The sequence below is a fragment of the Vespa crabro genome, chromosome 3 (genome assembly GCF_910589235.1).
Source record: "Vespa crabro chromosome 3, iyVesCrab1.2, whole genome shotgun sequence".
Taxonomy (NCBI): Eukaryota; Metazoa; Arthropoda; class Insecta; order Hymenoptera; family Vespidae; genus Vespa; species Vespa crabro.
The window spans coordinates 12,731,867-12,759,661 of NC_060957.1; the positions used below are offsets into that span (position 1 = coordinate 12,731,867).

The following is a 27,795-nucleotide window of genomic DNA, read 5'->3' on the forward strand; positions in this document are numbered from 1 at the left end:
AGTAAGAATAATGATAAAAGAACGAGGTAGAAATGAAAATACATATGTACTTGTATGAGATAACATTTGATACGTAAATAGATATTCATTAAATTACATATCAATTAGATTTATTATCCTTTATGAATTTATATCACATAATAAATGTTTACCGTGTATATCTATCGCGAATAATGATAAGTATAAATTCAATAATGTACTAACACTATTTATTTTAACTAATACTAATCCAATTGTTATGTCACATATGAGAATAATATAACCTATACTGTTTATTGATTGATATGATAGACGCATGGGGAAGACAATGTTACGCTGTTTGAGCTTGTAGTTTATATCGTGATATAAATTACAAATTAGTCGATACCTGTCTCTAAAGTCAAATACGCTTCGGGCGAAATGTGATGAACTAACTTATGTCTTAAGATAATGATCTAAACAACAAGTATGACTAATACGATATAAGTTCGAAGTTGAAAGATTTGAACGCCATCTGTAGTCTCTCTTTCGTACTACGCGTTTAGCGTCTTTAGTTCAAGGCGTGTCATTTTTCTATTTGTTTGAATGTACGAATTATATTATTTTATTCGTAATGAGTTCGGAAAATATAATTCGCTTGATCACAGTTCTATTTATCTTAATTTGCTGTATTGAACAAGGTGAAGATAATATATTTAATAGAAAAATATTTATCTCTCTAGATATATGAGATAACCTATAAATGTGTTACTATTATTAATCAATTATATGTATTTTAATAATTTACGTTTTTAATTTCTTATTATTAATCAATGCACGTCCACAAATAGTATATATATATATATATATACAAATATAAAGATATTTATATATATATAAAATATTTAAATTTTCTAGGTTTCTCAATAAAATGTTGGGTATGCAGATCCGACTCCGATCCAAAATGTGCAGATCCTTTTGATAATTCTACAGTACCAATCACAGATTGTAAGCAAGAGCCAGATTTAGAACATTTACCAGGTGTACGACCAACCATGTGTCGTAAAATACGTCAGAAAGGTGAAATATATTAGAGTATTTCTTCTATTCTTAGTTGTAATATTTTTTTAATATTTTTTTATTTGCACATATATATATATATATAGTCAATGGGGAATGGAGATATTTTCGCAGTTGTGCTTACATGGGTGAGCCGGGAATAGCGGGAGATGAACGCTTTTGTCTTATGAGAACCGGAACATATAACATTTTTATGGAATATTGTACTTGCAATAGTAAGGATGGCTGTAATTCAGCATATAAGGATCATGGAAGTTTACTATTACTCTTACTTACAATGATAATTTCATTAGAATATGTACTTCATATCTTTTAAAAAGCATTGCCAAAATTAATGAAAAGATCTGAATTATTAAGTAACATAAAACTTTTACAAGTGCCTTTGTAACATAAATAAGTAATTAGTACTTACGAGCAACGATGATGTATCTGTTTAAAGATTTACAAAGAGTTCGTGGCATAATATCTCTTTAAAATCTATTATTTCGTACACACAATCTTTTTATAAATATTTTATACCAAAAATGTTTTTATATTTTTTACAAATATTATAAATTATACTTAAAACATTGTTTTCCATGTCAGTATCATTAGTACAAACAGTTCTAACAAGATTAACGTATATCTGATATAAAATCAGAATAATTTTAATTAAGACTGTTAATGCCGTCCAAATAGATGCAAATTAACTTAGTAATATTGGAAACTGTGTGAAAGATTTTTTTTATTTATATATATATATATATATATATATATATATTACATTCCTTTAAGAAAGTTATTTTCTTACAAGACTACCTGTAATGCATATCACACTAGCAGTGTTGATAATATTGTGTAATAATAAGCAGTTAATAATCCGTCCAAGATTTATATCTATTAAATATTTTATATCTCTGTAATAGAATGGATAATAAAACAAAGATAAAAAGAAATAAAATACATAGAAGAAAATATATTATTAACAATATATCGAGTTTTAAAATAATTCTCTGCGCAAATATCGTGTATTCCAATAGTAATATTTCACCTTAAAAAAATAAAACAATAAAGATAACATATATTATAATAAAATAAATATGAAAATAGAAAGACGCTTATTATACAATATTACGTGAAAAATACATGTTCCGCGCGTTTTACAAGATCATAAATAATTAATATTTTTTTGGCATTGTCATTAGTCGTTACGAATTCTAGAATTATATTAATTATATCAATATAAAATAAATATGTGACAACAATTTATATAAAAGTTTGATTATTATACTTAAAGCTCGTTTCTCATCGATGATTGAAAGTTATGCTTATGTTAATGATATTGTGTTAATATTATTTGTATAGTAGTTCTTATGCAGACAAAAGATTTAAGATAATAATTCATAATTTTCGGTCGATTTTATGTGATTATTAATCGAAAAATTATTTAGTCGACACTTCGGTGATTTGATATAATACGAAATACATTTTTACTACAGTAAAAAAGTGATTGTCATAAATGGCAGTCTGATTGGACTAGTATCGATTAAAAATAATTAAAAAAAAAAGAAAAAAAAAAAAGAATATATTTACAAATGTACATAAATCGACACGAAAGTTGTTTATTAATAAAGAGACTTAGATTAAGCCACCAAAGCGCTGGCTGTAGAACTCTCGTATTTCCAATTAGGTGGAAGTGAACCCTTTGACTTATAATATCTTGCAAGACGATGAATTCTCGATTCAACAAGAATTAATCGAAATTTACTATCTTTATCCTTGCGATTTCTTTCTAAATGTTTCCGAATACCAACTGCTCTTTTAATCAGGTGATATAAATCTTCCGGTAAATCTGGAGCAAGTCCCATACTTTTAATAATACGTAGTATTTTATTCCCCGTACGGAATCTTACCTGGGCAACTCCATGAGAATCACGAAGTATAACACCTAGGAAATATAAAGTTTATATTTTATATATATATATATATTATATAAAATTTATGGCAATTTATAATTGAATAATTGACGTTCGAAAGTCATCGGTAACATTTTCATTTTGCAAACATATAAAAAAGATAAGCCGATATATTATCTCATTTAATTCTATTATTTAATTCTAAATTGTTTTCTTCGACTTTTTTTTTTTTTCTATGTTATAAACAAGAATGATGTTAATGAAACATTAAAATAATTGAAAAATAAATCCAAAAGCTTGATAAAGAATCTAATGAAATTTACCAATTTGAGATGGAGTACATCCTTTCTTTGCTAGTTTATAAATAAGTTCTTTACAATCTTCAGGAGTTAACTTTAACCAAGTTGGTACACTTCTACGATAAGGTAGAGCTGACTGGGATATACCTTTCCTGTGGAAAGCGGATAATAATTTTTATCTTGAAGCAATAGAAAAATATTAAAAAAAATATCTTAATTATTTATGAAAATAAAACGATCGAGCTATCATCTAATAATTTTATCGATATTTATGATTTAATTAATATAAAATATTTATTGTAAAAAATAATTTCAATAATATTTACTTATTATTTATAATAATTATTATATTATTACATTACCCTGGTGCGTGCATACGACCCATGATGGCAAATTTTCCAAATCGAAAGACTACACAGTAAATAGACTTCGTTTAATTCGACAAAAGATAACAGTAACAATCAATGAGATTTCTTTTTTATAATTCACACACGAACTGAGATGACATATAAATCGTAATATGAAAAGAGAAATCGCTCTGTATTTATAACTTACGCTTAAAGAATTTCCTTGTCTAAGCGTTCCTTCTTTAAGCGTTTCTCTCTTCGAGACGTGGTTGCGTAATGTTAGTGATATTTTAAAAATCCCTAGGAGATCACCACATTGTTACTCCGTCGCGGATAAATCAGGAACTACTTTTGACCATACTGCGATACATCGGATGATAAACGTGCCAAGTAAATCGTGTAAGTATGTAATATAAAAAAATATAATAATTTAACTTGTTTAATTTTATTATAAAAACAATATATGTGTAATTTATAAAATCGTTCGATGTAACGTCGTAGTACGAGATATATTATAAAAGGAGAAAAACTTCGTTTGAAATAAGTTTAGTAGTCAAAAAAAAAAAAAAAAAAAAGAAATCAAATGTTTTTGAATATGTTTATAATTATTTAGGTATCGGCTTGTTTATTTATTTATTTATTTTTATTTTTTTTTAAGATAAGGGTGAAAAAATAATCGAATCACAGCAAGAGTATTCTATTATTTAAATTCTGATTTCTGTAGAAAATATATCAGTCAGCCTTTACTGTCACCAGAACAAACTTAATCTAATTCTTTTTATTAAACATTATATTTTTAGTGGACGGTTAATATTTTCAGTATATTAAAATAGACATTTCGTATTCGTATCGGTTATATCGACAATTCTTTTTTTTTTTTTTTTCTTTTTTTTTTTTTTTCTTTTTTCCTATTAATACCAAAAGAACATTTATCTCCGGCAAGTGAGAACATAATGGAACGAAAAAAACTTATATTCGGACGAATGCATTATTACTCGAATGATTGCCATTTCGTTATCTGCTGTCCTGGTTTTGCCAGAGCCTGTTTCCATTGTTCGCCATAAGGGCCACCAACGTCGGGTCCGATAGCAAAATGACCGACTGTCGTTTTCTTACCTGAAACGATTTAATGATATATTGAAAAATCGATTAGGAAAAATGTACATTAACATATCAATTAACATCTACTTAAATTAAATTTCTTTCGATAATTGATAAGATTAATAAGGTCGACCTCGTAAAATTATATTTCAACGTAGTAAAGATTCGTAGTTTAATTCGACCTTATTGCTTAACTCTTAGCTAGCTAACTTGATTAATCAATTCGTGCCAAGTAGAGACAACGTTTCGAACTATAACGAAGTGCTCGAAATGGGACGTAACAGAATTATATTATAGCAATCCACGATCGTACCCATTTTATTTTTCGAAACGTATTTTATGACGAAGCTCACATCCTTGAGAGCACCCTGATAAGGATTTTCTGCGGTGACCCTAGCCATGTCAGGTGAAAATTTCATCGAAACGCAAGGTGCAAAACGATCGCTCTTCCAAAAATGTGTTATCCTGCCGCTCTCAATGACCGACATTTTCAGGTACATCTGTCCCTTCAATACTTCGTGTTCGTGCATTGTCTGTATTGAACATCTCAGACGATGAAGACATAACACGAGGAGTCCACAGTTATCATCCTTTTTATCTGTTTTTTCAAGGCAAAGGGACAACTCGATTTTGCCCTTTTTACTTTCTTTCTGTAATGGAAAAGCTTCGTGAAGTGAGAATAAATTAAAAATTTATTAGATATATTAAAAATATAAAATGTATGCATTTTAGAATCTAACTTTATCGTCGGTAATAGAAATGCCACTGCTAATCGGTCTGAGAGGTCTCCACAAGTCACCAGTTGATACGTCACTAGCGTGCTTCGATTTTGGTGGTTTTATTATAAAGTTTTTCAAATCTAGAGATATCGTGGTTGCACCGACGGTTCGTCTTTTGTCGAAGATTTTCCTTTCGTTGATTTGAGCGTCTGAATTTTTATCCTGTCCTGTACTAAAAAACTGACCAAATATCTTACTCTTAGAGGAATCCTGATGATCATTCGATGATCCCTCCTGTCCCTTTTTACCACCCTTTTTTCCGCTGTCTTTAGCAGGTGACGAATTTTTCTCTTTATCAGCTTCTTTCTTTTCCGTTGCTATCAACGGTTTGTCTTCGAGAATGGCATAGAGCGTGACTACGATGAATTTCGAGCCATTTATTTCTTCCTCTACGACCTTCGACTTACCAAACTTGATCTTTGTCTCTTTTCGTAAATGAAAAGTGAATTCCTCGTTCCATTGAGGCCACGATTCGTTTTTCGAAGTTGTCTCGAATTTTTCTTTACTTGGTATTAGCTTCACCTAAAACTCAAATCATTTAATATCGAAATCTTCGGAAGTACGATTTTGACGACGATGGAAAAATAAAATAAAGGAAAAGATAAACAAGTTTTCTCTACGTCGTCACGCGACAATACCGGTTTTAAAGTCGTGTGTCGATAATAGCTTCAATAAATGAAGTCGTAAAAAGATCGATATATATATATATATATATATATATATATATATATATATATATATATATATATATATATATATATATATATATATATATATACGTTTGTATATATGTATATATTGAAACGAAACTCGTGCAAAGTAGAAGAAATATGAAAGATTTAAATTACAATGATCTCTCGAGTGGACATGATCATTTTCTCGCTACTATCATTACGTAATACCATGGATATCATGAGCTCTCTTATATTTCACCTTGACGACGTAACTGTTGACTCTGGTGAAGCCAAAATTTTGCGGTAAGTGTCTTGCACCAATGACGGTTACGCAGAGAGTTTTTTCATTTGGCGAATGGATGATTCTGACGCCTACTTCCGGTTCTAAGTTGACGGTACGATCCAAAGGCGTCGACACAGTTTTCAAGCCATTGTCGATAAAACTCCTGATCTTTGCCAAGGCCATACTGCTTGTTTCGTAAAGAACTCGATATAATGAAGTTTTTTTTTTCCTTCTCTCTTTCTCTCTCTCTCTCTCTCTCTCTCTCCCTCTCTCTCTCTCTCTTTTTTCTCTTTTTAAATCGTTATTAACTCTTATCGAGTCTCAACGATTGCTCGTTCAGATAACGGTCTACTACCGAAGATAGACATCCGGCGTTGTTCTCTGGAAAGTATCATTCTTATTGTCAATGTTCGTTACAATTATATTCTTACGTAGACGAATAAGAATATTGATGTGTTTTCGCTTTGTCCAAGGAATATCAATATCTCGACGTATACGATACTATAGTAGCTATCTTTATACTGTGATAAATTATTACGATCAAACTGTAAAACCTTGGTGGATTTCGTTTTACGCACGATTAAACATTCATCTTCTAGACGTTCTAATCTTAATCTTAAATATTTTACTAACTTTTTTTTTTTCTATTAGTCCGATTAAATTAAAGTTACATAAGCATTAATGTTTAATTAATCTAAATAAATGAAAAAAATAAAAAAAAAATAAAAATAAAAATAAATGAGAAAATAAAAGAAAAATAAAAGAAAATAAAATAGCAAACGTGTTTCTATGGCTGACTAACGAAATCGATAGATATACGTCTATAATGCTTAATGATTAATACTTTCGTTTTACGGATCGATAAATATACATTTATTATCAAATAAAGATAGAACAAGAAAATTGTTGTTCATTTTAATCTATAATCACGATTATCACGTTTATTTTTTTTAAATCATTTAAAACAATATCCGATATATCCATATATAATATTAATAATTGAGAACGAGCTTAAACCAGGAGTACATTGACATTAATGCGATAACAACAACAACAACAACAACAACAACAACAACAACAACAACAACAACAACGATTTGAAACGATTCAAGATACGTCGTTGGGAGTATTTTCAACTTGGGTCCGACTTTCTCTCAAGACAACAACAACGAAAAAAAGTTATACCCTACAGACCGACCTCCACCTGTTTCAATTTGTATCCCACGGTTCAGGTATAGCTATCGATCGGAAAGGTATACAAAAGTGGTTTGCAAATAACTATCAAACTTGCACGAACTTTTTCCATTTGGAGGAATTACCAAAGATTAAAATATTAATTAGATATCAATATCTTATCAGCGATCATCGACAATCTCAAAGATCAAAAGGATCGACGAAATTGATCGTTGTAAACGTATCATTTAAGTTGCCAAGCGGACAGAGCTACGAAAGACGTAGTTTCTTTCGTTCGTTAAGTTAATGTAATAGAAAGAGAAAGAGAAGGAAGAAATTATCTAGATCAAGTTTTAAGATCGTCGTACAGGTATTGATCATAGGTGTAATCTTCAAGATTATTCGAGGACACTCTCCATGATTATTTTCTGACCACCTGATATATCAAAGTATTTCAACGATCTTCTTCTTCTTTCATCGGCCACTCTGATCCGATCTACGAACGATCGTTCGGATTTCAAAGCCACGCTCAAAATCTTTGAACATCGTGGTTACTTGTTCGATCGTTTGCTTAGCTGGCTAGCTTCAGAACACGATAAACACAAATGTCACAGAGCACTCTTCAAGAAATTTTGTTAATACACTGATAACGAATATGACGAGAATATGAAACGTGCGCGTGGATCGAATTGAAAGCAATTACGTGTTTTACTGGCCACGTTCGAGAAAGACGCGCCACCGTGGTATGCGGCCCGAGTTGACGCGTGGGTTCTCTTTATAAGAGACCAACCGGGTACTCGTAACAGTGACGGATAAAATTAGGGCGCTTATATCAGGCCCAAAATCAATTTTTTTTTGATATTTCAATTTTGTGTTACAAAACAATTTTTATAAGATTTTTCTCATATATATATATATACTTTTTAAATCGATTAGAAACATAATCCAGTATCGTTGTAATCTATTTATCAACAATTTTCTATTTAATTGCTAAATAATAATTTGTATAATATTAATAATAATAATAATAATGATAATAATAATAATAATAATAATAATATATATATATAATATGTATAAAAAGTATAGATGACTAGTTGTTTTATTTAAGATCTTTCGATAAATTATTAATAAGCTTTCTAACGTACTAACGGTGTCATATACATGGTGTCTATATCTTTAAGTACAGACCTAACGCATACTTTAGTCACGATTGAAGTGGTGGGGGAAAACCGCCTCTACCGCACGTTGTACGGTCATTACGAAGTTCATTTGTGTGCGATGCCGCCTGTTGCGTGCATACAAGCTTCGAGTATTCGTGTGAACGTAAAACTCACACTAATACACGAGGAACTACGCTACGTGAATGAGAGTGTGTCATCGTTCCCAGGCCCGTAACATTTCGCGATAGAACCAGCGTCATTTGGAATAAGGTTGAAAATAAAACAATGAACGAATTAATAATATTTTTTCTCGCATTTTTTACGCATGTTTCCTTATGAATGTTCAAACAAAGATTTAAATGCAAAGAAGATCAATATTTACGTAGAAAGAATTTAATTAGAACGCATAATGATTTTGTTTAAGCAATAGAAAGGAATGCACCTATGATATGTCGTATTGCATTAATGATAATGCATACCAACGATTTCATTTAAATATCGAATGAGCATATGCTTTGTTTTTTTTTTATTTGAAGTCATTAATTCAATTAACATCAATATGCGGCGTAATATGATTGAAATTTTGAAAAAAAATTTTTACCTAATATAAATATGAAGAAAATGAATTGAAAAAAACAAAAGAAAAAAATAGAGTAATTTGACGCATAAAAGGAACGCATTAATGAACTATTTTTAATTAAATGCATTCGAGATCTATCCTCATGAAAATTATATCGATTGTACGTGAGATAAGCAAAGATAGTACCGATAGATTGATCGACCTTCGAGTTTGAAAGACGTACCTGTCTTTGTCGTGTCGTGCCTTAGAATTGTCAAGAAGATGCATCGTTTCCAACGACGAGAATAAATTTCTAAGGATTTCGTCTCTGCTTTCCTCTTGACTGAAATGTGACATTTATCGTTTGATAATGTCACAAGTATTATAAATAAATTATAGTTTGTTTTGTACTTCATTAACCATTAGATACTTAGCTATAATTTCCTTTATGACGAAATATTCTCACAGCCTTCATGGTCTATTCCAACGTTTTCTAACTTATGACAGCATACTTATTAGTAGTATAAAAGATCGTATCTCATTCTTATATACGCTTACGTACTTATATCATAAAAAAAAAAAAAAAAAAAAAATACGACGTCCTTTAAAATAATTTTCAAACTTACCTCCGTACTTTTTCTATTCACCGAGAAAATTTTAACCCGGTTTATACTCGTCCGTTCTATAATTTTGGTTTAGTAGCAACCACAAAGAAGCCGTACCAGCAACATTTGCCACGTTGCTTAGATGCCGAGGGTTATCGTTTCTACTATGTTTACGCATTGGCTTAGTTGCACGTACCATATACGTTTGTACATTTTGAGAATGTATGTACGTACGTGTTCACGTTGAATGCAAATTCTTGTCGATATTGGTGGGGCTTATCTTGGTTTATGTTCTGGATTTTCGCTTTGTCTGGAACTCGAATTACGGTACCAAGTGCAATTTTTTCGTTGAGCTCATACTGATCCGAGGGCTTTGATATGAATTATCGTACCATATAAATTATTATTTCAATAATAATTTATATTATTTTTATTTTAAATAATATTAATTAAAAAATGTCTGTCAACTTTGAATACTTTTAACCAACGTTCGAAACGATATTATTGAATTTGATTTTAATTCTCGCGAATAATTGTTAATAAATAATGTGAATTAAAAAGAAATCGAATAATATTATATTTAATTATTGTCACGGTAGTATACAATATAAAAATTTAAAGTATGCGCCATAGAGGGTGCAAGATATCGAATATAATAAAATCGATAGGAAGATGGCGCGTCTTAACTTGATATTACCTACCACCCATGCCGTATTTCTCTGTCTCTTTCTCCCTAATTATCATCTCTGTAACGCTGTATCCCGCCTTTGGATCAGCTGTTCGCCTACCGACATGGCGCACGCGATGTCAAAACGTCGGAAACGTTTTCCCCTTTCGCGAGTTTACCCGATCGAAAGGATATTCCCGCGAGTATCGACAATGTAAATTACACGAATTACAAATGTTATTACGTCGTACGTCTCGTGTATTATGCATACGCAAAAAGCTTTGTTACATTATTCGTTGATGTGATATTCTTCGTTGGTGTGATATCGTTCGAGGGTTGCAACACAGTTTACTAATTTTTGATTGTCGTAAGGGTAAGTCAATCGATTCAAATAACATACTCTATATTTTACTCTTTCTCTCTCTCTCTCTCTCTTTCTAATTCTTGTTTTTTCTCCCCTTCTATTTTATTGATTTTCCTTTTCTGTTTTCTTTTTTTTTTTTTTTTCAAAAGATCCAAGATTTTCCATGGCACATTCTTTGATCCTTTGTTTACAAAAGAACTTAACCTAACCAAGAAGAAAGACGTGAAATAATAAAATTCAATAAATAGAATAATTCGTGTTGTTCGTAGTTAATAACGTAGTAAATGACGATACGATCGTATGAAAATTATAAGATATAGGAGACAAGTGTCTTTACGATAGTTATTTGTAAACAAATTGATTATTATTTACGATTTAAGTATTCTTCGATATTGTCTCTTATTATATTTTCTCTATGACTATTCGTTAGAAAATATATAGATTTTATTATTTTGAATTGCACGTCGTTGTAAAAAAAAATATTTCTTTTTAAATCTAGTATATTTTTAATCTATAATACATATAACGTAATCGTTTTAATTCGTTAATATATTATTCTAACCTACAATTATTCGAATGGAACCTGCATGATCCTCATCAAACCTACCCTTAGAAACTTTGTTTAGGAATCGCGAGATGGCACCACGTATTCTTAGCCGATACATTCCTATATGAACTACTACTCTTTTCTTTTTTCACTGTAAGTAGTATGTATCGAAAAAAAAAAGACTAAGAAAAAGAACAGAAAGAAAGAAAAGAGAAGAGAATGAGAAAAATGCTAAAGAACGAAAGTAGATATATCTTTAATATTTATAAATTAAAATCACCATCGAGAGATGCGAATTTGCCGGAAACCGATGCGTGGCGTTATAACCGTCCCTTTAAATCTATAGCCTGTCATACGTTTAGCAATGCAGATAGAAACGATCGATCTTTTTTAATCGAAAAATCCCTTTTCGCCTTCCGAACTACCTGACGTCGTGAGAGTTCTTCCGACATCGATCAACACGACACTAAACGCATTTATAAGATGCATGCTTCTCGCAAACGTGTCGCGCTTTAATGGAACGGCAAGCCAACTCATTTGCGTATCTCTATTTTCTCGCTTTAAGAGACGATTTTATCGTAGGTTAATTAATTACATGGCAACTGAAAATAAATAATAGAATAGTACAGAAAGGTACAGAGAGAAAGAGAGAGAGAGAGAGAGAGAAAAGTATAATAAAGTTTAAACGAAATTGAAGAGAATAAAATTGCACGGAATTGGAAGGTAGATATAAGTAAAAGAGAAAAAGGCAATTACGATTTCGTTGGATTATTTCTGGCAATTGGCCTATCTAAAGATCATCATAAATTTGAAGCAAAACTCGCTTATACTTCTTCGGATATAAAGTATGGGATTTTTCTTGGTTTTTTTATTTTTTTTTTATTTTTTTTTTCTTTTTTTTATTTTTTTCTTCTTTTTTTCTTTTCTTCTAGATGCAACGCGACGATAAGTCGTCTGGGCAAGGAGCCAAAGGATCGCGTACAAGTCGACTGAATCTATCACGAATGCTTCGTTCGTTTCTCGCTACGTTGGATAATATTACTCGTCGTCGAACTTCGCGTGATATCCTCAAGTAGTACGAACATAATGTTGAGAAAAAAAGAAATATGTGTGTGTGTGTGTGTGTGGAATGTATAAGATTTGGATCGACGATCCCTTTTCAATGGCCTTAATCGTCCATCCTAGTTTAATTTCCTTCCATACTTTTTTTTAACGAGATCATGGTCGTTCCTCTTTCTCTCTTGATCATTAAGAGACTCTTCGTTGCAGCAATTCATTGATCTCTCTTTCTCTTCATGGTAGCGTGTGAAAAGAAACGAAAAGAAAAGAAAAGGCAGTAAAAAAGAGGAGGCTTGAATTTCGAACGTTTCTACGGCTCCCTCTTTTCTTTTATTTCCTTCTTGGCATCGTTTTCTTGATTTAATGAACGCGAAGTCCATTCTCCTATTCGACCCTCCAAAAAGTCTCCACGAATCTTCTTCCTAACTCGCTCTCTCTCTCTCTCGCTCGCTTTATTATAAACTCTTTTGTATAGCGCAATTTAAAAGTTTACCATCTGGTTCACCTTACCAAGCAAAACTTTTTTCAATGTATTAAAGTTCGAACTTGATAAAAGAAGAAATCAATGAACGCTAGCGTGAATTTTATCAATTCTTGAATAACGCTCATATGCACATATATAACACGTACACATGCATACATATTTAGATAGAACCTGTCTGATAATCTAGAAAATGTATTTTCGTTATTTGACTCTGTGGTTTCGAGATGTACGCTATTCCAAGGATCGTTGCACTCTTGATTCATTTCAAGCGCCTTTGAGCATTGCGACCTTTTAAGTGCATCATTAACCATTCCCTTTTGTATCTAGAGAGTAACGTCACACCGAATTTGGACGCGCGTCTTTTCGCATCGTAAAGCCGGCTCGATTAACATTGCAAGAGTGACTGCGAATCGTATATTAGAGTCAGCGTGAAAGTGATTTCACTTGCAAATTTTTTTCTCTCTCGTGTATTTAAAATATGATTTTTTCCCTCTTTCTCTCTCTCTCTCTCTCTCTCTCTTCCTCTCTCTCTTTTTCTCTCTATTTATGTATCTTTAAATTTGATCTATCTATTTGTCTATTCATCTCTCTCTCTCTCTCTCTCTCTCTCTCTCTCTCTGTTTTTCTCTCTTTCTCTCTTTTTATTCCATCTTTTCTCACGAAGAAAATTTCAACGAAGAATCGACCGTAGGAAATAGAATGCGATTAGAAGGACGTTGGGATGGTGTTTGCATGGACTCGTGCTTTTAACGCGTCCACCCACTCACTGTCAATATTACTCCTACCTAAGTCTTTCCTCACTGGCGCGCCACTTCGTCCTAGTTTCCATGAAAGTTTTCCGTGTGAAAGAGAAAGAGGCCGCGCCGTTTTCGAAACGGTAAATGAAAGGTATTGTCTTCGGGCGTGAAAGAGAAAGGGTGAGAGAAAGAGAGAGAGAGCGAGAGAGAGAGAGAGAGAGAGAGTAAAAATAAACTCTTGGACTTCTAACTTGTCCTTCGGTGATCTTCCATTGACGAACACGACCGATTCTCAACGAAAAAAGGAAGTCATGATCCATGGTAGCTTTTTTTAATTAATCGATGACGTGTACTATTTTTTATTTATTTTCTTTTGTTCTTTTTTTTGTTTTTTATGCAGATGTTTTATCATACCTCGATGCATTCTATGCATCTTAATATTCGATATCGGCGACGCTGATTAATGATAATTAGGATAAACGAACGTCGGATTCGTAATGAACGATTTCGTTTCTCTCTCTCTCTCTCTCTCTCTCTCTCTCTCTCTCTCTCTCTCTCGCTCTTTCTATAGAACTCGCCCATCAATCGTCGAGGCCGTTGCGCGGACAGAAATTTCATTTATCGAGAAAGTTTAAATCAAACCGCCATTACTCACAAGCTGGCAACTGCGAGCTCGCATTCCGATTCACCAAAAGGCAATTGAAATTCGTTTCGTCACTGACTTTTCCGAGGCGCCCTACGCCAAATTTTTTTTCCTCTCCCTATATCTCTGCCTTCTGTCGTATTTATTTATCTATCTATCTATCTATCTATCTATCTATCCGTTTGTCTGTTTGTATGTTTTTTTTATGTTTTTACGATTTACCTGGTTGATCGGCCATTCGTACGCGTTCGCGTCGTTAAATTTTTTAACGACATATGAAAAAATATATATAAAAAACAAAAAAAAAAAAAAGAAAAAATAGAGAGAGAGAGAGAGAGAGAGAAGAAAATAAAAGCATTACAAAAACATATTAATTTTCCGATGCGAAATAAGGAGTAATAGCTGGTTATCAAAAGATCGAAAGACATTCATTTCGACTTCGAAACAATGGCTGAAGGTACCATCAATTTATATGTCGTCGAAGCCGTAAATGTAAGATCGGGGTGGAAGAAGAAAAGCATCCGCGTAGATGTCTTTCGCGAAGGTGGGAGCCAAGAGTTTCCCCATAATTTCGCGTATTTTAAGCGTTAGAAGTCTCGACAATGGCCGGCAAGATTAACAGCTTTGTTCTGCCGAATTCATTACCGAATTTAAAGGGAACAATGAACGTGTAAATCTTCGGGAGTCTCGCGTGACCGCACGTTCTCTTCTACCCTCGCGTTTATATCTCGTTCGGTGGATGCAGAAAGGGGTGGCTGTGAGAGTAAACGCATACACAGACACAATCGTTTTACTATTCTAGACGATATCGTCGTCGTCGTCGTCATCGTCGTCGTCGTCGAAGACCTGATCAAAAGTAATTCTCTTTGATTCGAGTGGTGCTGTCTCACAGAGTTACGATTTTTCCATCCATTTTGAACAGGAACGGAAACGTCCGCGGTGGTACATAGTCTAGCTTCCGGTACTATCGTCCTGTGATTTATTCAACGAACCGCTTGTCGATATTTATCGTCCCAGCCGTTTCGCGGGTACGAAACATTCGGGCAGATAAATCATATTATCGTGGACAAGTGGTGGCCAGTACGTGGCTATCTGCACCGATGCCAAAATCATGAGAGCAAGCGAATGAGCGAGAGAGAGAGAGAGAGAGAGAGAGAGAGAGAGAGAGAGAGAGAGAGAACAAGTGCCCAGGCACGAAAATGATATTAGACTGAAATTATATTACTTAACAAATGCCATCGATTTCGATTGACATTTGGATTAGCTCGATGACTGTTCTCTCCCCATTTGTGGATTAACGAATAATAGATACTTTACTCGAGTCGATAGCAAAAAATTCTCGATCTTATAAGGATATGAAATTCTTTGAATTTAGCTACGGTGAGGAGTCACGTAAAGAATCTTTCCGATAATAAAGAAATACCACAACGAGATTGGAATACGATAATACAAAAGCCTCGGAAACATACTATTCTTATCGACTATTCTCTTCCTCTTATATAGATCCCTGGAGTGCTCTGCTCCATCTTAATAATGTTATTTCTAGTAAGGAAAAGCCGTTCGATGTGAGAGTGTCATTTTCAGTAATAATAATAATAATAATAATAATAATAATAATAGTAATAATAATAATAATAATAATAATAATAGTAATAATAATAATAATAATAATACAGTGATTGCGGAATCGGAAGATAGAGCTTGTGTTTACGAGGACATCTAGGTTTCGTGGCATCTGCCTGTTCGAGCTTTCGCATCGAGCTTTCAAGGGTGGTTACTGCGTGCGCGGAGCTTAACCAGTCTCTGAGTTTCGTTCCAAGTAGCGTTCCGACGAGGCAGCTTCTCAAACGAGTTCCGTATTGCTACGCTACCACGTTTCTATCCTTGCCAGAGCTCTACGTCTGTCGGCTTAAATTCTGCATTTAACGCTTAAGCGCCATCGGATACGGCAACCGCGCTCGCTCCAGGCATCGACCATAAATTTCATTTCTCATCCCTTCCATGCTTCACCCACCCACCCAACTAACCACCCTCCCTCCCTTCTAGTTCCACAGTACTATAGTCCATGCATATTCATTTCGAACGATTATTTGTATCGATTTATCGTTCGACCGATGGCACGATGCTTATCGCAACGAGTTTCGTCCTTTTTGAGGTACAATCTCGATCCCTTCTACTATGTCTCTCTCTCTCTCTCTCTCTCTCTCTCTCTATCTGTCTTTGTTTGTTTTCATATTCGACGTTTATGAAAAATTTCGTACTCCCTTTAATTACGAGGATTAAAATGACTTTTAAAAAGGGAACGAACTTCGTACGGTATTTTCGTTTTTGAAGAAAAAAGAAATGATCGAATGCTTTTAGAGTTAACGAACATGTTGAAAAGGGAAAAAAAAAAACGAAAGTAATAATTGTTGGTTACTGTCGAAATAACTATCGAAGGGATCGGAACTATTGGGGAACTAGTAGAAAATAATAGCCGATGAAACGTGTAGGAATAATAATGTGCGTTCGAAATTCACGCAAAAGGGAAAAGGTATGAGGAGTGGGAGAAAACAGAGAGAGAGAGAGAGAGAGAGAGAGAGAGAGAGAGAGAGAGAGAGAGAGAGAGAGATGCAAGTAGAACATTTTCACAAATACAAAAGAAAAGAAGAAAAAGATAGGGGTACGTGTCGAACAGTATACTCTTTCAACGAGTTCGTCCCGTCAAGAGAACGAGATATCGATTTTCTTTTTGGTACGGTCATTTAAACTCGAAAAACGAAGGGGTGAAAGACGACTTTTCCTTCTCTCATTACGAAGTCTTTTATCCTTTCTGTATGTACAAGGGCTCGCGCACCCATACAAACGAACCGATTATTATCTTCTATTTTGAAAACTTTCAAATAGATATTTCGATAGGTTGCTTTAATTAGGTGGAATTACTTATTGGCAGGTTGCATTATTATCGAACTTTTCGATAATATACATCATAGCGTAATTTTGTACAAAATTCATGCTTGGGCCGAATTAAAAGTTTGCCGTTTTTTCGCTGAGCTCGCTCTTTTTAATAAATATTCGTGCCTCGTGACTGCATAAAGAACTCGGGCATAAACATGAAGAGAGAGAGAGAGAGAGAGAGAGAGAGATAGAGAGAGAGAGAGATGGGGAGGGAGCGGGGGTGGGAGAGAAACAGAGAAAGAGAATTTTAAAAACTCCCAACATAAACGCAAGCAACGCTGCTGCAAGCTAGTACTGAAGTTTTCATTTTTAAATATTGTGGGAAATAGTTGCGAGCACTTTTGTTTAAAAGAGTTGCTGAGTCTCCGCATATTTCGCATACTTTATAACGTTATCACGTGAAAGAAAGAAACGTGTGATCATATACAGTCGATGTTGGAAGACCAAAAAGAAAAAAAGAAAAAAAAAAAAAAGGAAAGCAAAAGGTAAAGAAAAAGGACCAAAAATAAAAAAAAAAAAAAAATCAAAAAAAAAAAAGCTCCCCGAGTTTCCAGATTTTATTTCATCTTGTAATTATACTCCCAAAGCATTTTCGTTTGAACTCGTAATTTAAACTTCGAAAGGTATAATTTAAGTTATCCTAGAAGTTATACCTACGGGCCAATTAAAAAGTTCGAGCGATGTATCTGATTATTATGCACTCGTTTTGAATTCATTCTCATCGTTTTTCTCGTTACGCACTTTTAAAAACTGACGCATTGAAAATGATACTTCGTTAAGTGACGATAGATCTATCAACAAGAAATTTAGAAATGATTTTAATTCAATCACTGTTAGCTCGTTGATCAGAATCAACGAGAAAGAAAAGAAAATAAGAAGAAAAAATAAATTGTCGATAAACTTACAAAAATGCAATCTCATAGAAGAAAATGAAATCGTCGTGATAAAAATAAATTTAAGATCGTACGTTCCTGCAATCAAGTCATATTTACATTTTCAAAAATGTCATTCAATATTTGTTCGTAAACGTTTTCATTTTACGCCATTTTTGCTAGTTGAATGTCAATTTAAGAGTAGAAACCGGTTGAATACACGTTCCTATGAATTCGTCCGTTCAATTTCGTGCTTAGCTCGTACGTATACGATAATATAAATAGGTACATACGTATGTAGATACGTAAGTACGTGGTCGCATCTATCTCTCTATAATATCAGAGTTATATTCCTCCCAACCCCCTTAGAAAATATTTCTGACGAAATTCAAAAGCTTCCACGCGTTGGCAGGCGTCGTCCGTCGTAAAACGATATCGATTCCGCACCGTCGAGCGTGAGCAATTTAAACTTGGGAAACAGAAGAGTTATGAACCGGTTTCCTATCTCGCTTTTGTGCGCTGTGAAAGCGTGAAAGAACTGGCCGTTCACGTGCTATGTTAAACATTTTCGTATATTATCGAAAAAGAAAATATTTGAAACTGTGAGTAGAATAAATATCGTTTGGCGACGAGCTTTTGGAACGATACCTTTCTATTTTCGAAAGAAAGAGAACGGAGGGACAGGAGGAGGTGTTATAAAACGTAGCCCATCGAAAAAGAAATTTGTCCGACCTGAAGAAAATCTAGTTTCTTTTTCGAAAATCTCGAACGTACGATCACGAATTTTCACTATTCTCTGGTTCCCTTTTTTCCTTTATACATATATATATATATATATATATATATATATATATATATATATATATGTATTGAGAATAAATAGAATAATCTTCAACCCTAATCCTATTTTATCACTACAGGAGGAAAAACAGATTTACATTGATCAAACAATAAGCGTCAAATTTGAAAGCGACTATGCAAAGTTCCTTACGAAAGTTCCTACTTTGCGAGTAGATACGTACTTACTTACTTACTTCGCTAGTACTAAGTTTCTGTCTTACATGAAAATATATATATATATATATATTTATATATATATATGAAACGAACTATTGTTCTAATCTCACGATACACCGTGTCATTCAATTAATCCTCTTTTATCACACATTTACGAACACCAAAGGTACGAGTGATTCTCGTTCGAGACTATTCAAGATGGAAACTCGATCGATTTTTCCCATTAAAAAGATAAATCCGTTTTGTTAGTATCACGACAGGTCAGAAACCTCATGTACAATGTGCGTGCGTTAATGCATGCGATGACCGATAATGGTTTTCTGGGAAGCATCTTCATGAACATGCGATGAAATAAGAGAGAGAGAGAGAGAGAGAGAGAGAAAGCCCGGCCGACTTCCGGTATCGCGTATGAGGACGTTTTCCGACATCCATCGAGATTCCTCTCCGACAACGTCGCCTTTAAAACAGTATATTAGACTCGAGGTTATAAATCAGGTTGGTTGGGGAGGTTGCCGGCAATGTTGTATGTTGGTTGTGGTAGTGCTTAGTAAGTAAGACAGTATGGTACATTCTCTACGTTCTACGTGTTACCTTATGCATCCTCTTATGTACCTCTTTGTATCTATATATTATTTATATTATATATATATATATACATATATATATATATTATATATATATATATATATAATATAAAAGATGTATACTAATATGTATACATCTTTTATAGATGTTTGTATCTATATATACATATATATATATATATATATATATATATATATATATATATATATATATATATATTACCCTCGTATCTCTATACGTGGAATCACATGTGTAAGTGTGTACACGTACACATACTTGGCTCGTGACTTAGGTAGAATGCCAGCAGGTCGGCGTCACGAGATTCCCCGGCTTGGTTGGTACTACAATATTGCTCTTCCTTGGCTTGAGGCCAGCTCTTACCGGTTGGAAAGAGCAGGAAAGGAGAAGATGGAAGAAGCGAATAGGTTTTAGAGCAAGCAACGAGGGAAGAAAAAGAGTAGGAGAATCCCTATCTAACGGGGGAAGGGGGAGGGGGATAAACTATCGTGGTTTTACCTAGGCATCCTTTTAATCTCTGAGCGCTACTAACCAGTCTCTTATCTTTCTCTTATTTCCTTCTCAATGTCGCGTTAAACATTATCGTCGTCTTATCCCTATCGAAATAAGAACGATGACACGTCCTTCAATTTTCGTCCTTCAATCTTCGTCTGTCAATCGCGGGATTTTCAGTCTCAAAGGCATTAGAACTGAATAACGATGATAAAAGAAGGGATTACGAGATGGTATAGCTGATCTCAAGAACGAATTCGAAAATACGAAGATCCTACGTCTACACCTACGTGTTAAGATAGATAGATAAGCGATATACATACCGTCGAGATATCGAAGGGTTGAACGGGAAGATCAGGAAAAGGTCTGAATATTCAAATTTCGCTGGGCTCGATTGATTTCCGACATGGGGAAGCGCATGTAAATGGGGAGATATATATATATATATAGCTATAGATATCGGTAGGTCGATAGGTGTGAGGTATTCACGCGTGTCTGGCTTCATGTCATCGAAGAAATCAGAGATGTTATCGAATTGTCGATCGTTGTCCACATCGACCGGCTTTCAAGTACCAAGTACAATCAAGGGCTTTCATTGTGGATAACAATTGCCGTGAAAAGACTCGCTTTGTCTGTTGCTTTATCATAGCTCGTGTTTCGTTCAAACGTTCGGCCTGCAATGACTCTTAAATCACTCGTCGTTTCACGCATTCCTTCCTCTTCTTCTTCTGTTTTTTTTTCTTTTTGTATTTTTGTCTTTTTTTTTTGTTTCTGTTCTTTCTTTTTCTATTTTTTTTTTCCCGTCTTCTTTTTTCTTTTCCCTAGCAAAACATTTTCGAATAGAAATAGAGAGAACGTGAATTCGGGATGAAAGTTCTGAAAATCGAGTTGCCCGCGCGAGATTTCGCGGATGTTCCTGAAGACGACGTGGGTACAATAAGAGGATTTCCGCGGAGCGTTTTCCGTAACGAAAACGAAAAAAATTCTCTCGATAGAAGAGAGGTGTACTTGTAAAATACATTTCGGACTCGTTCGTTCGCAGTTGTTGATGTTCGACCTTTCGCAAGTACCAAACGCAATAAACTACGAGAATAAGCGAGTTTCTGAAATGAACGCTGATACTTTTTCAAATACGGAATTATCGTTGATGCTTCCGGGAAATACGAGTACGTAACATTTGCTCGACCGTGCGAAAGCTTTATTAAATTCCGCGATTTCACTGAGTACTTTGAAATGTTTGAGAACAGTAATATAAATTTTCATTGTTAACAAATATTCTCTGAGCATGAACTCGTATAAATAGGATTCTCATTCACCTTTTCGTGGAAACGTACGAACGATCTCGTAAACAGCCGCGTTGAAACGGAGCAAGCCGCAAGCTATGCGTGGAACTTCTCCCCCCCCCCCCTCTCGCCCTTTAAAATTTTTCAGCATAAATGGGCTTAACAACGCGTCGCCCGTATTTACGCTTACCGCGCCTGTAAACGATGGACCAACATCGAGATAACCGCGAGTCGTTATTCGTGTCTCGTAATTTTAAAGGGAATCCGCTGAATTCTCTATCCTCCTTTTAATCCCCGTACGAGAAATGAAAAGGAGAAAGGTTACTTTCAGGGAAAGGATTTTAATATATATATATATATATATATTTTTTTTTTTTTTTCTTTCGCTAGACGAATAGGGAGACTGTAGCGGATACGCGACGGGACAAATTGAATGTATAGTCGGTGGTACTTATTAAAAAAAAAAAAAAAAAAAAAAAAAAAAGAAGAAGAAAAAAATGTATAAAGAAAAAGAGAGAGAAAAAGAGAGAGAGAGAGAGAGAGAGAGAGAGAGAGAGAGAGAGAAATCGAGAAAAGAAATATAGAAGGGCGGAGAATAAGAGATAGGAAAAGAAAGGAGGAAGAGCGGCTGAGGTCGTCCCCCAGGGATGGCTTTCCGAGTTAACCGATGCAGTACGTCGCACGAGAGGGGTGGCAAAGAGAGGGTGGTCTGTAGCAACCAGCTTGAAAATCGCTCGAGTGGACCGACGACCCAACTGGCCAGACTCGCGGCCGTTCATTGGACGTTATATCTCTGGTATTATATAGAGACATACATACTTATATCTACCTAGACCTACACACATAGAGAAATCTAAAAGAGAAAGAAAGAGAGAGAGAGAGAGAGAGAAAGAGAGAGAAAAGAGAATGAAGAGAGAGTGTGAGAGAGAGAGATAGAGACGCGTATACACGCGTACATGTGTGGACTACGCGACAGGATGGTCTTCTCTTGGTAGTGGGTGTTACAAGTGGGTGGGTATCGTTGTTAACGTCTCAGTGGACACGCCGTGCCGCTGTCCGTTCTAACCGATAACGTTGCCAACTCGTTAGGAACGAATGGTTGGTCGGTTGGTGCACAGGCTCGGTGCCACGGGGGTCAGAAGACAATGGAGGCAACCCCTTTCGACGCTCGTCCTTCCTCTTTCCACTCTTCTTTCCACTTCGCCTTCGACTCCCTGTGTGTGTCTCTCTCTCTCTCTCTCTCTCTTTGCCTCTCACCGTGCTTCTCTAGCTCTCTTTTCTCTTATCGGGCGAACCTCGATTACTTCGATACCCCGTAATTAATCTCGAGTGCTCGAAAGGCGCCTGCCAGGATTCGTTGCACCAAAAAAAAGAAAATAAAAAAGAGAGGAGACTTTTTCGATAAAAGAGAAAGGAGAGAGAGAGAGAGAGAGAGAGAGAGAGAGAGAGAGAGAAGAGAAGAGGGAGTCATGTGCTTGGGTTTGTTAGAGCGTATTTGAGAACTACGCGAAAGGACAATTGCCCGTACAGATGGAAGGGTCCTGGACTGACTACTTCAAGAGTAGTGACTCACACTGCCTCTCGCACGGCAGTAGCTCTTATTAAAGCGACGAGCCGACCAAGGAGCGTTTAATGATTTCTTCAAAAAAAAAAAAAAAAAAAAAAAAAAAAAAAAAAATTGTACTTGCAAAACAAACGAGAGAAAGAAAATTTTTAATTTTCTTTTCTTTCTTTTTTTTTTTCTTTTTTTCTTTTTTCTTTTTTTCTTTGTTCGATTTCACTCCGTACGATATAGTCTTGTAGAAATGGATATGGCCCAAAAATAATTCTTATCGCGTTAAACTGATAAGCATGACGACAATTCAAATAACCCTTCTCGTATAACCTCCTGTTGAAACTTTTCCTTTGGCTTCGCGTCACCGCATAAACGACACTGCACGTGACGTTTTCGTGAGAACATTGCAAAACTTCCGCGTTACGTTCGGCAAGTCGTTCGTAGTATTAGACTTCGTGACTGTCGTCTTTGCGGAAAGAAGGAAACGATAGATCGATTGTCGTTCGACAAACGACATTCAAGAGAAACGACGGCCTTTCCATCGCTTCGACCTTCTTGTCTTCTTTTGTGGATCTCCATCGACGTTACAACGATTTTCTCCTTAGAAAATCTCACGATTTTCTTGACGTTAACGTCGGTCTTTGGCGATAACGATACCAACGTCGAGAAATCTATTCTAGGATAGATAGGAAAATTCCTTATCGTTAGAACATCGTACATACGTATATATACATACATATATTCCAACAAATATTCTAGCAAAGCGCTTTAGATTTTCGCGAGATTCGATAGAGTTACCATAGTCCTAGGATTTACATATTTAAATATTAAATGAACGCAAATAATATGCAGATCGAATGCGGTGAAATTCTTTTGAGAGAGAGAGAGAGAGAGAGAGAGAGAGAGAGAGAGAGAGAGAGAGAGAGAGAGAGAGAGAGAGAGAGAGAGAGAGAGAGAGATAAATATATAGATAGAGAGAAAGAGAGAGAGAAAGATAGAGAGTTTGGAGGGGGTTAAAAAGAAAAAGAGGAAAAAGAGGCAAAAAAAGAGGCGTATGATGAAAATAAGGTTCCAACGATATATCACCGCAAGGGAACATACTGCACGATATGGCTGGGTATATATATATATATATATATATATATATATATATATGTATATGTATATATATGTATGTATGTACGTATGTTTTCAAGCGAGCTACCGGTGATTTATGTTCATTCGCATTAAAAGCACGGCATAAAATCTTTGATAATTGATCGCGCCTTACGAAGCTTTGTCTTAAAGCATTCATTTGTCTCCTTCTTTCTGTCTCCCTCGTTTATACCTTACCCCAAGCCAACCTCACCACACCCTAACTTCGGTGATCTCCCGCGAACGTCAAACAAGCTCTAAATCGACCTCTGCGTACGCAGTCGTTGGTCCGTAAGTAATGGATGGATGGTGCAGGATGTCAGATTTATTATCCGCGTCGATGTTTTTCCTCCGCGTTCGAACTCAGCTGTTCGAAAAATACGCGGACGCTAGGTAGGATCAGCAGAGTAGGAAAAACCGCGAGGAATAATTTTTTTTTCCCTTCCCCCTTTCTTTTTCTTTTTCTTTGTCTTTTTTGGCTGGCACTTGTACCATCGTCTAGAAGAAACGAGACGATCGATATCCGAATAGGAAGTAAGAAGAAATGGAAGGAAGTATGGAATATAGAAAAGAAGAAACGAAGGAGATGAGAGAACGAAAGGCAAAAGCTTCGAATGCTTTATAGACTAGTTTGGTTGGAGAGACGACAAAATGACCCTTAGCTTGATACGAAATCCTCGTAGAAACGGAAGGACGTTGTAAGTATTGTCGCCGTAGTTTGATGATGGATGAACGGTAAAGGAATGCCGTAGGGGCTCTTCTAGTCTTCGGCATTCGCCTTTCTTCCCTGTATCCTCCTCAGCTTGATACTGCGGCTACGGGCTGTCTCCGTCTACGGACCCGTGTCCTTTTAAAAGTGGGCGGTTGCGGATAAACTCGAGTAATTTGTCACTTTCCCACCGTCTAGATCACGACGCACCTAAACACACTCGGTTCTTGTAAAAAGCAAATCGCTATATGTATATATATGTGTGTGTGTGTGTGTGTGTGCATGTATGTATGTGTTGTATACACACACTAAGTTACGCCGAAACTGTCATTTCCCCTTTGCCGCATGCTAATTTTGAGATATGATCTGGTTGGTTGGTAGGGTGTGTTGAAAGAAAAGGAAAAAAAAGGAAGAAAAAAAGAAAAAAAGAAAAGAATTTTTTAAGAAGAGAAGGAAGAAAATGAAACCTATCGATCAAAATATTTTGTAGGGATGTCTTTTTATAGACTTTTTTCTTGTCTATATACTTGACTATTTTCTATCTCTTTTCTCTTTATCTGACAAATAACCATTTTGTTCGTCGATTCGAATGGAACGTCAAAAAATTTATCTATCCTCTTTAAAGAATGGATAGATATCTATACGATGACCTGTCAGCTATCCCACAATTTCTGTCTACGTTACTTCCGGAGAAAATGTAACCGTCGTAGATTTCGAAATTCTAACTGACCATATTGATCCTCGATCTTCGTAGTAAACGTATGACCGATCGATGATGGATGACCGATAGAGAGGGCTATCCTCCAATGGAAAATGGATCTTTCGATTTTCTTTACGTCGTATAAATTTCGCAATAGGGTCTACTTTTTTTTTCTTTTTACGTATTTTATCTCTTGATAAAATCCACGTGTGTCGCAATATACTCTAAAAATTAAAAACAAAATGCAAATCAAATATTGTCGATGATTATCGTTCTTTCTTTTCGAAGTTTACCCAATTTCATCTATCGATTCGTTTCATTCAGTCCAATAGGACTTACGTTATCCCGCAAAATACCGAAGAATGGAAATACTGTCATTATTCTTCCTCTTATCATTTATTAGATACGAACATTTGCCAATTTCTCACGTTTACAATTCATATCTTACCGTTGAACTCTAAAATTATTCTGATCAAGCATGAAAACCAACTATGAACATAAATATACTTGTGTTTTTTTTTATTCGTGAGACTCCAACCGGTCTTACGGTAGTTCGTACGTTATTACTGATTCTCAATAAAACAATGAATATATTATGGATCAGCGACGATCCATTATTTCATTAAAAAGAAAAAAAAAAAGAAAGAAAACTTACGTATTTATGTACGTACTATCAATTATTAATTCCAAATCCTTCTTCATAAATATTTTAACCTTTTTTTCTTTTCAATCTCTGAATTATTATCGTGCATCCATTTTAACGAACCTATGAAACTTTCATAGCCGAGTATCAACGTTGAAAGAGCGATGTTACCATGTTGAAAATTGTTCCTTTGTTGCGGACAATCTGACCGTTGAAGGTCCCATAAAACAAACGCATGAGGTTATAAGGTCGGTCGATAACATTTATGCGTGATCTAAAGCGGACCTTTGCTGCAAGATAACTCGCCAATTACCACCAACCGGAATTCATAAGCACCCCTGCGTGTCCAAAGTCAAGCCATTGCAGGCAATGTTAGTTTATAGCGGACTGACCAGCGGTAGTAGAGCCAAGGATAGATAGATAGGTAGATAGATAGAGATAGAGAGAGAGAGAGAGAGAGAGAGAGAGAGAGAGAGAGAGAGAAAGAGGAAACAACAAAGAGAGAGGAGAGAGAGAGAGAGAGAGAAGTCACGTCGATGTAAGCATCGTAAAGTGTAGGACGGTGAGTTTGCCAAGCCAATGCCACGATCAAACGCTGCAATTAAGTAGGCACACCCTTGGCGTATCTCCCTTGCGGAATCTACGTTGGATAGACGCCTATACTACTAAGAGCGTTCACCTACTCGCCTAGCATGAAAATACAATCCTGAGAGCTAGCGAGAGAGCGAGAGAGAGAGAGAGCTACAAAGAGAAGGGAAGATACCTTATTCCCCCATCGAAGTTCAACGTTGATCAATATTGTTTGACGTAGTCCAGTATTATCGAAGAACAGTTTCGGAATAGTGACTAACAAGGAATAATTAGTTCGATAATTATGTCATACAACGTTTTACTTCTATTTATATATGATCGATTTCATTCAGATATAATTATATTTATCGATATCCATAGTTCCTTTAATTATACTAAATTCTTGTCTTTTAATATTACATAAATGTATATATATATATATATATATATATATATATATATTTACATAAATATATATTTATGTAATTTACATATATATTACATAAATGTATATATATGTTATTACGTTATTGGGCTTTTATGAATATCGTTAAAAAAATGATTAACGTACATACGTGGAACATACATATGTATATCTAAATAATGCATAATTGCGATCATCAAATTTTATTGCGACGTCAGAGCATCGTCAAATGGGGACCGTTAATCATCGATACCTTCTGTTCTTTTTAACCGAACTGCTTTTCTGTAACACCCAATGCCTATGGGCTTCTTTTCTCGTGTTTTTGCAATCCCCACTCTCATTTCCCTCTTATTGTCACGACTCGCTACGTCCTCCACCAATTTGTCTTTTACGGAGAAAGATGGGTGGAGATGAAAGGAGAGAAAGGACAGACAGAAAG

The 27,795-nt window shown here is 34.9% G+C and overlaps 4 protein-coding genes across 9 annotated transcripts in view; 2 read left to right on the top strand and 2 right to left on the bottom strand.

Moving 5' to 3' along the window:
- The first annotated feature begins 169 nt into the window (after positions 1-169).
- On the top strand, positions 170-2,615 carry LOC124422634. Its single transcript, XM_046959364.1, has 3 exons — positions 170-659; positions 877-1,038; positions 1,125-2,615. Exons 1-3 carry the CDS (start codon positions 593-595, stop codon positions 1,352-1,354), a joined length of 459 nt encoding a protein of 152 aa, XP_046815320.1. The 5' UTR covers positions 170-592; the 3' UTR covers positions 1,355-2,615.
- Positions 1,774-4,165, bottom strand: LOC124422635 (40S ribosomal protein S13-like). Of its 2 annotated transcripts, XM_046959367.1 has the most exons (4): positions 3,788-4,165; positions 3,595-3,643; positions 3,257-3,384; positions 1,774-2,965 (listed from the first exon to the last, which is right to left on the bottom strand). In XM_046959367.1, exons 2-4 carry the CDS (start codon positions 3,615-3,617, stop codon positions 2,661-2,663), a joined length of 456 nt encoding a protein of 151 aa, XP_046815323.1. In that variant the 5' UTR covers positions 3,618-3,643; positions 3,788-4,165; the 3' UTR covers positions 1,774-2,660. The 2 variants fall into 2 exon arrangements, with proteins under 2 accessions (XP_046815323.1, XP_046815322.1); XM_046959366.1 differs by having other exon boundaries at positions 3,595-4,165.
- A 95-nt stretch (positions 4,166-4,260) lies between these two features.
- Positions 4,261-10,048, bottom strand: LOC124422633. 5 transcript variants are annotated; one of them, XM_046959362.1, is made up of 6 exons: positions 9,938-10,048; positions 9,556-9,804; positions 6,393-6,797; positions 5,421-5,981; positions 4,994-5,330; positions 4,261-4,695 (listed from the first exon to the last, which is right to left on the bottom strand). In XM_046959362.1, exons 3-6 carry the CDS (start codon positions 6,597-6,599, stop codon positions 4,571-4,573), a joined length of 1,230 nt encoding a protein of 409 aa, XP_046815318.1. In that variant the 5' UTR covers positions 6,600-6,797; positions 9,556-9,804; positions 9,938-10,048; the 3' UTR covers positions 4,261-4,570. The 5 variants fall into 5 exon arrangements, with proteins under 5 accessions (XP_046815318.1, XP_046815317.1, XP_046815319.1 ...); XM_046959361.1 differs by lacking the exons at positions 9,556-9,804; positions 9,938-10,048 and adding an exon at positions 8,026-8,351; XM_046959363.1 differs by lacking the exons at positions 9,556-9,804; positions 9,938-10,048 and adding an exon at positions 7,958-8,351 and having other exon boundaries at positions 6,393-6,600.
- Positions 10,049-10,654: 606 nt separating this feature from the next.
- Positions 10,655-27,795, top strand: part of LOC124422631 (bifunctional heparan sulfate N-deacetylase/N-sulfotransferase) — a 289,672-nt gene continuing 272,531 nt past the window's right edge. Inside the window, exon 1 of the mRNA XM_046959355.1 lies at positions 10,655-10,956. The gene's annotated coding sequence lies outside the window, so the exon portion shown is untranslated. The remainder of the gene's footprint in view (positions 10,957-27,795) is intronic.

Coding starts and splice junctions, on each gene's coding strand:
- LOC124422634 (XM_046959364.1), top strand. CDS start 593: ATGAGTTCGGAAAATATAATTCGCTTGATCACAGTTCTATTTATCTTA. Junction 660..876: donor AATTTGCTGTATTGAACAAG/GTGAAGATAATA, acceptor TAAATTTTCTAG/GTTTCTCAATAAAATGTTGG. Junction 1,039..1,124: donor TCGTAAAATACGTCAGAAAG/GTGAAATATATT, acceptor ATATATATATAG/TCAATGGGGAATGGAGATAT.
- LOC124422633 (XM_046959362.1), bottom strand. CDS start 6,599: ATGGCCTTGGCAAAGATCAGGAGTTTTATCGACAATGGCTTGAAAACT. Junction 5,982..6,392: donor TCAACAGTTACGTCGTCAAG/GTGAAATATAAG, acceptor TTTGAGTTTTAG/GTGAAGCTAATACCAAGTAA. Junction 5,331..5,420: donor TTTCTATTACCGACGATAAA/GTTAGATTCTAA, acceptor TTTCCATTACAG/AAAGAAAGTAAAAAGGGCAA.
- LOC124422635 (XM_046959367.1), bottom strand. CDS start 3,617: ATGGGTCGTATGCACGCACCAGG. Junction 3,385..3,594: donor GGTCGTATGCACGCACCAGG/GTAATGTAATAA, acceptor CGCTTTCCACAG/GAAAGGTATATCCCAGTCAG. Junction 2,966..3,256: donor ATGTACTCCATCTCAAATTG/GTAAATTTCATT, acceptor TATATTTCCTAG/GTGTTATACTTCGTGATTCT.